Source organism: Neopsephotus bourkii, unplaced genomic scaffold (genome assembly GCF_033783945.1).
Source record: "Neopsephotus bourkii isolate Nb327-2 ecotype Australia unplaced genomic scaffold, CSIRO-AGI_Nbou_v1 NB_191, whole genome shotgun sequence".
NCBI lineage: Eukaryota > Metazoa > Chordata > Aves > Psittaciformes > Psittacidae > Neopsephotus > Neopsephotus bourkii.
This window is the reverse complement of record NW_026900704.1, coordinates 1-9,661: the sequence shown is the minus strand read 5'-3', so window position 1 is coordinate 9,661 and position 9,661 is coordinate 1. Positions and strand designations below refer to the sequence as shown.

At 52.8% G+C, this 9,661-nt stretch overlaps 1 protein-coding gene across 1 annotated transcript; it reads right to left on the bottom strand.

Annotated features, from left to right (window-relative positions):
• Positions 1-772: 772 nt before the first annotated feature.
• On the bottom strand, positions 773-8,706 carry LOC133224209 (cyclin-dependent kinase 12-like; the record flags this gene model as incomplete). The annotated part of the gene is made up of 6 exons (XM_061375562.1): positions 773-1,592; positions 3,831-4,280; positions 5,884-6,098; positions 7,363-7,494; positions 8,033-8,149; positions 8,609-8,706. Coding segments are annotated over 6 exons (1,695 nt in total), but the record flags the coding sequence as incomplete, so codon positions are not given.
• Positions 8,707-9,661: the final 955 nt, after the last annotated feature.

Here is a 9,661-nt window from a genome sequence, read left to right as displayed (position 1 = left end):
CCTTGGTTTTATTCATCTCTTTTAAGTGTCATTGAGAGGGACAACAGCGCAGGGCTCTGCAGGAGGAGGGATTCCATCGTCGAGACTTCCTTGAACACAACAAAAATATATATATATATATATATATGCTTCTAGAAATGATGCAGGGATGCCTGGAAAAGCCTCCAAGGGCTGAGCTGCTGCTCCAATGTGGGGTTTGGAAGTTTCAAATGAGAAACAGGAATTGGGGAGCGAGGAGCTGGCTTCGGCTCTGGGATAAAGGAAAAGGAACAAAAGAACCCAAGACAATTCCCACTAGGAAGTTGCAGTAGGAAAGGTACAAACCCCCAAAGCCCATTGATTAAGGCTACAGTCAAGTGAGATGGACCCTGGAGCTCACAGCAATAGGATCAATTGAGGCCAAGCCAGTGCCCCATCCCGGCTCTCCAGAGCTGGGATACCCAATTCCCACCAATAGATTCCCCTTTGTTTTTATTGGTTTCTTCTTTTAAAGGGAATTGGGAAGAAAAACCAAAATCCTCACTTTGGGAACCCATCTCCCCATAGCCCTATACCTGAACCCTGCGCTGCCCCCCCCCAGGGAAGCACTAGTGAGAGATTGAGTGATTTCCTATTTCCCTGTGCTTGGGTTTTGTTTCATTCCTCTTATTTGCAATGGATCCCCCCCCAACATGGAGGGCAGGAAGCTCACCCCCGCTTTGGGGGTTCAGGTCTGTCACTAAGCAAGCACAAAGGCACCCAAAGTGGGGACCCTCCAGCGAGTCCTGGGGTGCCCGGTGGCAGCCTAGCAAGGACTAACAACGGGGAGCGTTGCAGCAGCTGAAATGCAGAGGAGACCTTGCTCTGGGCCACAAACTCAAGTCATGGGGCTAAAAAGGTGGAGGTGAAGGAGGGGAGGACGAGGGCAGCTCAATAGGGAACCCCCCGGCCCCGTCCTCCCCGCGGAGGCACTCTGCCAGCCCCACGGAACGGCTTCCCATAGGAAGAGGTGGCTTGGGTTGGGGCACCCCAACTGTGACCTGTTCCTGCTCCGCTGGAAGCAGCCGGCCCCAGCTCGCTGTAGTTGTGGATTTTGGCCTCGGGATGGACCAGTGTGTTATTGCTCCCCTCGGATTTAGGGAAGGATTGGCCAACCGTGTGCACGGCGACGGGGCCGCGGGCGAAGCGGAGGTCCTGGTCCCCTGGGAACTGGACAGAGCCAGTGCCTTGGTAGCTGCTCGTCTCCCCGAGGTGGCTCACGGAGCCCAAGAAGGTCCTGCTTTTCCCCAGAGCCTGGGCTGAAGGTTCCAGGAGCGTCTGGCTTGAATTCAGCTCCTCGGTTCCAAAGCCACCCTCGGAGCTCTCGCTGCTGTAAGTCCTGGTGGGCCGGGATCTGCTGTAGTCGGTGGCTCTGGAAGCGGGATGCTCCTGCGGTGTGGGGCCGAGCGACTCCGTCTCTTGGTGGGAAAAGAGCTGCAGGAGAGCAGCGGTCACGGCCGGGTTCAGCTCCTGGGCTGCACTGGAGAGGTCGTCTTCGGAGAGAGGCGGCGGTGGCGGCGGTCCGGGGGGCTCGGGGGGTCTCTTCTCTGGTGGGACAACGCGAGGAGGACACGCTGTGGAAGGGTTACTGCTTTTAAACACCGGCTTACAACATCACCAAGAGATTTACCAACATTCTTCCCCCCCTCCCTCCCACCCCCCCCAAACCAGTCAATGGAGTTGGGATGCACTGGGAGAGATGGAGGAGCTGGCATTCAGAGGGGAGACCAACGCACACAAAACATCCATGAGTTTCCTCTGTGCATCCAGTGGGCAACAGCTCCTCTAAGCCATGGGCACCCGTGGAAGGGATTCCTGCTCTTGGAGCAAAAGGATAATGCATGGATGGAGCTGTGCAACAGCACATGGGGTCGCTGCAGGGGGATGCTGTGGCCTTACTGCTTCGGTCCCAGGCTCACTGGTGCCTTCATAGTGAGGGACTGGTTTAGGAAAGCCACAAAGCCACACTGAAGGAGTGGGTACAACCTCTTGTGTCCACTTGCCCCCAAAGCACAGCAGCCCTTCTCCTGGGTTTTGTCATTTTCCAGCACAGAGCCCAAAGCCATCTCAACCCACAAATCCTTGAGTGCAACACACAAACTGCCCTGGAGCCTGAGAAACCCCTTTTGTCCCCATCCCCAACCCAGACCTGAAGCCACCAAGATTTCTGTTCCAAGAGGACTTGTTCTCTCCTAGCAAGAACAAGAGCACCCTTCACACCCTGTCACCACGTTCTCACTGCTTTGTGTTACTGCTTTTGAGGCAGCAGAACAACAAAGCAGCCTGGTTAGGTGCTGGGTAAGACCAAAGCTCTGGCTCTCCCCTTGCTAAGTGCAAGCAGCAAGGGGACAACATGGGACACGACCTGCTCCCAGCAACCCATCCTGACTCCTGCAGAGCAACACAACTGAACTGCCTCGACCTCCCGTCCAGCCACCAGGCTCAGCTACCCCATGATGCAAGGTCTTACTGGCGATGACACAAGAGGCCACAAACACCTTTGTTTGAATCAGATCCTCAAATCATGTGCAAAACTGGTTATTAAAAAGGTCAAACTTTATTGTGAAAACCAGTAGTCTTCCAGGACCACCCCTCCACCCATCAGTCCGCTTTAAAACTAGATTGTATTGTAATCCAGAAAACAATCTTCAGGTCATTTGGGAAGCCAAGCCGATTGGGGGGACAGCATCTCCTTTAAAATCGTTATAAACAGAACACAAGGTTATTGAATTGAAGCTGCTCTACAAGAACCTAGTTATCTTCCAGGACTAGGGCAGGAAGAGAAAAGAACCAGGAAAGACAAGCACGGTCACAACTGGCTCGTGGTGGGCGGGTGTGTCGAAGGCACGAGAACACAGCACGTTCAGCTACATTGCAGAGGAGTTGTGTATCTGGCCAAAAGAGGCTCCCTTGGAGAGTCTGAGACATACCCAGGAGGTGCTCCTAGAATTTGGTGAGGTCGTCACGGGAGGTTGCTAATAAAGCCAAAAAAGCAACAGAAACAAGAGACATGGAGACATTTACACTCACCTTCGGAAAGGAAATCCAAGCGGTCACTGATACAAACAGCTCTTGTCAACATGCCTCCTACCTGCTCTACAAGAACCAGGGGAGCTCAGCTTTGGATGGCAGGACTCAAGCCAAGTCTGCTCCAAGCTGGATGCACCAGTCGCTGTTGGACCCAACTGCCACTGTCCCCCTCCCTTCCAGCACTCACTCGCCACTACTTCAGTTCTTGTGCTCTTCAAAAGCATCTCTGCACGTTTCTCTTTATTTCCTTCTCTTTCTTTTTTAGGAGGGCAGGAAGGGAACAGTGAAAGAAGACTTGGGATAAGCAGCAAGATGGGAAAACCAGCAGGAATTCCACGTCCTGGGTGAAAAACCCACCTGAATGTGTAAACTGATTCTTAGGGGTGCTGGAGGAAGAACTGAACCTCTTGAGTTTCCCTTTCATTTCTGAGCAAACCCCAAAACCTTTCATTTCCACTGATGGAGCACTACTGGATTTGATATGCTTTGGGGATGTGAAGCAGAGAAGGCAGTATTGCCATGTTCTGGCTTGCTGCAGTTGTTAAAACCTCCTGAGCACTTACTGCAGGGAGTAGGTCAGTGTCTGCCTCAGTCTTGGAATGTTGCCCCCATTCTGGCACCCAGCACCTCTCCTCTTCCCACCCACAGCCCCTGCTCCCTCTGTCACCACCTCTCAGCTCCTCCTGGCTGCAGATGAACTAGAGGCCCTCACGTGGAACACTTGAACTGCTCAAACAAGAGTGTGGCATCCCAGATGCACGAGCAACGGGCACGTTATTTACCTGTACTCTCCTCCGGCTGCACTGTCGGGGTTTTCCTCGGCCCCCGTTGCTCACTGCTCTTCTCCCCGTTGCTCTCCTCCAGGGTCAGAACAGGCTCCTGGCTCTTCATCAGCTGACTCAGCAGAACAGCCAGCACGTTCTGCATGTCTCCCTGAGCACTGGCTGCTTCTGGAGTCGCCTGCTCCTCCGGTAGCTGCGCCTCTGCGGGTGGCTCCTCTATGGCTTCCTCTGCTGCTGCTGCCTGAGACTCCTGCTGCTGCGTGGTGGCTTCTGTCAGAGCATTGATGGACTGGTTGAGAGCTTCCAGCTGCTGCTGCATCTCTGGGTTTGAGTGAACGTTCAACAGCTGGGCCATCTGTGGGACGCTCAGGTCAGTCTGGCTCTGCAGCAAGTTCAGTAAAACAGCCAGTTCGCTCTGATTCAGCTGCTGGGTGATCTCTCCAAGGCCTGCTGGAAACACAAGGAGCATCACAGGGAGGTTACACAGAGCTACATCACATCAGCCTGTACCCCTGACACTGCACACCTCCTCCTCTGTGACCCCGTGCTGGGGGGAAAGCAGGGAGGCTCCGGGAGGAGGATTCCAGGATGGGTTTGCTCAGCTTGCCCCCTCCATCCTGCCATCAGCTCTGACAGCACTGCAGCAGCACCCCGTGGCACTGTGCACACACTGCACTCACCCGAGGTTCAGCTGCGTGCTCTGGGAAGCTTCCTCACAGCCCTCTCAGAGCCAGCAGCACACGTGGCTGCTGCATAAACCGAGCTCAGCTGAGCCAGACCTCCCTGCCTGAGCATCCCAGGGAGCAGACTGGTGAGCAAGGGCAGCACCAGTTACAGCAGCCAGGTTGAGGACGTGTGATGAACACAGAAAACCCCAGCCCACCTCAGTGGCAATCAGAGCAGCACATCTGAGAGCAGCTCAGCCCCTCCTGCAGCATTCCATGGATGAACAGCACTCCCTATGCACTGGGAAGCAAGTTTCTCGGGATGAAGCCGAGCTGCTCTTTGGGATGGAGAAAGGGTGTGTTCCCCTGACACAGCAAAAGAAATTAGGTCAAGCAGAAGGCAATTCCTTGCTGAAAACTGGTCTGGGATCATAGGAGACTGTCCTGACCTGCAAGTATCCAGGTTAGTCTGAAACACAACCCTCGAGTGGCATCACCTCCCTCTGCACCATGCTGGAGCAGAGCCTCCCGAGTGACAAGTGCCAACGCTGCCCCTTCACACTGCCACTGCCTTTGTAAGGCAAGCTTTTAGGGCAGAAAGCTGCAAAGGTTTGGGTTTAGAAGCTTAAAACGAAGCTCCTCTTGCTGGTAGGCAACTAAGAACACAACACTCACTTTCCTCAGCTGCTTTTTAATCCAACCACCACCTTTTGTCCATCTGCCATGTTTCATTGAACACATGGATTGTGCATTCCCTGGAGCAAGAACTGTCTTCCCCATTACTTGTCAGCACAACATCTGAGACAAAGAAAGCTTTAGCTGTATCTGGGTTTTTATAAGGCTTCTATAGAACAATCAGCATGGTCTGGGGAGCTTTGCATAGCTCTGCATTGCCAGGAATCAAGATACCTCCCCTCCAACTCAACAGGAAGGTTGGTCACGCTTTTAGAAACCTGGTCCTGCAAGCCTCTATGACCAAGGGATCCTGCCTGCACTAAGCAGAGTGTAATACTGTACACTTGCACCCATCAGCCACTAGCTTGAGAGATCCCATGCCTCAGCTTTATGGAGTTCAGCTCATTTGCACACCCTGTACACGGCTGCACCTTCCAGCCTATGGTCTGGTACTTCAGTGACTCAGTAAGTCCTTCCATTCATCTCTGTGGAAGCACGTTTCAGAACCAACCTAGGACAAATTCACAGCTCATCAGCAAGAGATCCCTGAGGAAATCAGGATGGGGAAAACCTGGAATTCTCCTTTCTGTAGAGACAGAGGTGAAAGAATGAGCCTGGCTTCAACCCAGACACAAACCTCCACACCCCCAGGCCAGAGAGAGCAGGGAGGTAACGGTATCAGGAACCTTTAACAGACCAGGCTTGGCACTGACCTACTGCATCTGCAGCACCAGGCTCTGCTTTGAGCTGGGCGGGCTGGGGGGGCACAGGACTGCTGTTGTTTTTGACAGGGTCTGTGCTTGGAACAGAGGTAGTTTCTTTCCGAGAAACTTTGGAGAGCGGCGGCTCCTCCACCGCGATGCCGCTCTGCCGCTGCCGCCGCCGCTTCTTGCTCCACAGCTCGTGGCAGTCCTGCCAGTGCGGGAGGCTGGAAGAGAACAACACTCGGCAGTGAGGACACACAGCAGTGTGGAACAGAACCATAGAATAGTTCAGGTTGGAAAGGAGCTTCAGATCATCCAGTTCCAAGCCCCTGCCATGGGCAGGGACACCTCACACTAAACCATGGCACCCAAGGCTTCGTCCAACCTGGCCTTGAACACAGCCAGGGATGGAGCATTCACAACCTCCCTGGGCACCCATTCCAGTGCCTCAGCACCCTCACAGGAAAGAATTTCCTCCTTAGATCCAATCTAAACTTCCCCTGTTTCAGTTTGAACCCATCACCCCTTGTCCTATCATTCCAGTCCCTAATGAAGAGTCCCTCCCCAGCATCCCTGTAGGCCCCCTTCAGACACTGGAAGCTGCTCTGAGGTCTCCCCGCAGCCTTCGCTTCTCCAGGCTGAACAGCCCCAACTTTCTCAGCCTGGCTCCATACAGGAGGTGCTCCAGTCCCTGAGCATCCTCGTGGCCTCCTCTGGACTTGTTCCAACAGTTCCATGTCCTTTTTATGTTGAGGACACCAGAACTGCACACAATGCTCCAGGTGAGGTCTCACAAGAGCAGAGTAAAGGGGCAGGATCACCTCCATCAACCTGCTGGTCACACTCCTTTTGATGCAGCCCAGGATACGGGGTAACCCTCAAAGAGGGCAGGAAGTCATTAGTGCTGCAGGACAAGCATGGATATTCCAAGACGGGGCAAAGCAGTAGAACTGGATGGGAATCATTTCACTTGCACCCAGATCTCCCTCCCGGCTGGACTGGGTTAGCCATAATGCACACAAGCTTGCCAAGCTGAATCTGGTAGCTTTAAGGAATTAGTTGCCTTTAGTAACTCTAAAGGGAACCTCAAAAGCTACTTGCACCCAGTAAGAGCAGAGCTTTATCCCTTGATTACTGGAGTGGGAGAAAAGAGCCGCATGTGACACTGCTCAACAGCCCCTGAGTCAATTAGCAAGTGGCACAAACAAGGCCTAGCCAGTCCCCCTGGCACACAGGACAGGGGGGATGCTACATGCTACTCTCCTGTATCCTCCAATAGAGTTTTAGAGCACCTTGCAAGCATTAAACTGAGCTTTCTAACCCCAGCCTGATACCCAAGAGCACAGGAAGAGCTATTTGCTCAGCCATACAACAGAACACACAACAAGAATCCAGAAATCAGAACTCTGACTGACCTCCCCCCCACCAAGGGCAAGCCAGGGGGGCTCTTTCCCAAAGCTTGTTAGCAGGGAACCCACTGGAACTTACTCTGGAGGAGCCATCTTGCTGAGGTCAACATCCTTAAGGAAGTCGCTCTGCAGGGCCTGTTCTGCTGTGCAGCGCTTGCCAGGGTCAAGTGTCAGCATGTGGTCCAGCAGGTCAAGAGCAGACGAAGGAATGCTGGGGAGAGTTGGGAATACAGCTGAGTTCAGGGCTTGTTGTGAACAGGCACGCTCAGAGAGGCCCCTCAGGCCTTGCAGTCAAAATGGGTTACTATGTGGGGCAGCAGCTCAAAGGCATCACCAGAACAGGCATCAGATATGGGGTATTTTCAGTGGAATTTTTGCTGTTTAGGAAGAGCAGCTCAGCTAGAAATCCCACGGGATTATCACACAATCATTCTCTCCCCTCAGGGAGCACGTCTCTGAGGTCAGCCAGCCTTAGCACTGTGGAACACAACACTGACAAGAGTGCTTTCCAGTGCAGACCCTGCCTAAGTGTCACGAGCCCTCCAGAAGGCACCTGTGGCAGATGAGGTGTTTAGAAAGAGGGACAATGACCCCATTCCAGCCTTATCCAGAAGGAGGAAACCCTCCTGGAGAGGGCAAGGAGGGGAAGCACTGCTTTACCCTGCCAGGTAGACTAGAGCTGAAGGAGAGCAGATGAGTTGCACATAACCCCCATGCAGGTACTCATCCTCTCCTCTACCAGGACTCACAAGGAGAACTCCTCACGCAGGCGCCTCCGGTATTGCTTCTTGGGCTTCATAGTGTTGAAGTAGGGCAGCTTGATGACATCTGGCCACACTGCTGGACAGGGGCTCCCACAGAGCCGGCTGGCAACCAGAAGAGCAGAGTATGGGCAGTGAGTGGAACACAGCCAGGAGGAGAAGAGGCCCCAACCCCAACTGCTCTGGCTTCAGCTGGAACAGTTGTTACTCTTCCTTAGCAACTTATGGTACCAATAACCTAGTTTTGGTTAATCACTTCAGTTATGGTGAGAAGAGGAAAAATGGTTATCTTTAGTTTATAAGCCACCCAACACATTTTCAGTGCCAGATGTAATTTAGGTTCATCACCCACTCAACTGAACAGCAGCAAAGTTTCCAGACAGCGCCTACATTAGCAGCCACACACCCCTAAATGCCCACCTATTCACATCTGCAGTTACCATCATTTGCTGCTCCTATTTTGCAGGTAGGTTAGAGAAAGAGGGCTCTTCTAACACAGAGCCTGTGTGCATGAGCAGTTTCTGCAGTACCTCTTCTCATAGGCATGCATGTGCAATGCTTTACCTGATTAATTCAAGCTGAGCCAGTTCCAGATTGGCTTGAAAAATAGGCTTCTTTGTAAACAGTTCCCCGAGGATACAGCTGGAAAGAGGAAAAGCAAGAGGTCACGACAGCAAACCCATGGGATGGTCGTTTGAACACTGCAGCATTTCTGTTCAGGAGCAGGTTTGCCTGAAGAGAGTTATTTGCATCAGGGCTTGTAGTTGAGGACTGACAAACTAACCTATGTGTACAGAGTCACTGATTCCACACAGCTGGGAAATAGCATTCACCACCAAGCTGGTTAACACTGGCTTCGTGCTTTAACTCTTTGCAGGGAAAGGTAGGACGTGGCAATAATGTGACAAGGAAATCAGCCAGGCAGCTCATTTGCCTTCAGGTCCAGCCCATTTCTCTTTGCAACTTTACTGGAGGGGGGGTATCTGCCTGCCCAAATCATCCTCAGCTGCCTGAAGCTTACTGTTTGTCATTGGCAAGCACAGGACACAGCCTTGTGCACACAAGGTTTGTACACACACCATTTGTACAGCTGAAAGAGAAAGAAAAGGAGGGAGGGGACAATTCTGGCTCAATCCTTACTACCTATTCTAAAGCCTTCTGACAGCAATGACAATCAGTGCCAAATTCTTTCCTGTGAGGGTGCTGAGGCGCTGGCACAGGGTGCCCAGAGAAGCTGTGGGTGCCCCATCCCTGGCAGTGCTCAAGGCCAGGTTGGACAGGGCCGTTACAGCCCACCCATACACTTGAAGCTACAGCCAGCAGAGTAAGCCTGTCACCCCTCCTTAGTGGTGCACCATGACCAAAGGTTGGCTGGTTTGGTTATTTGAACAGCAAGGACAGACACTTTTCATGCTCTTACATGTCAACACCAAGCAGGAGTTTTTACTAAGCGGTGTAGTTTTAGTCAGGTGACATACACCTATCTCCTCAAAGCACACAAGCTTAGAAGTCCATCCTGGGCAGTGTTCAAGGCCAGGGTGGACAAAGCCTTGTGTGAGATGGTTTAGTGTGAGGTGTCCCTGCCCATGGCAGGGGGGCTGCAAGTGGATGATCTTA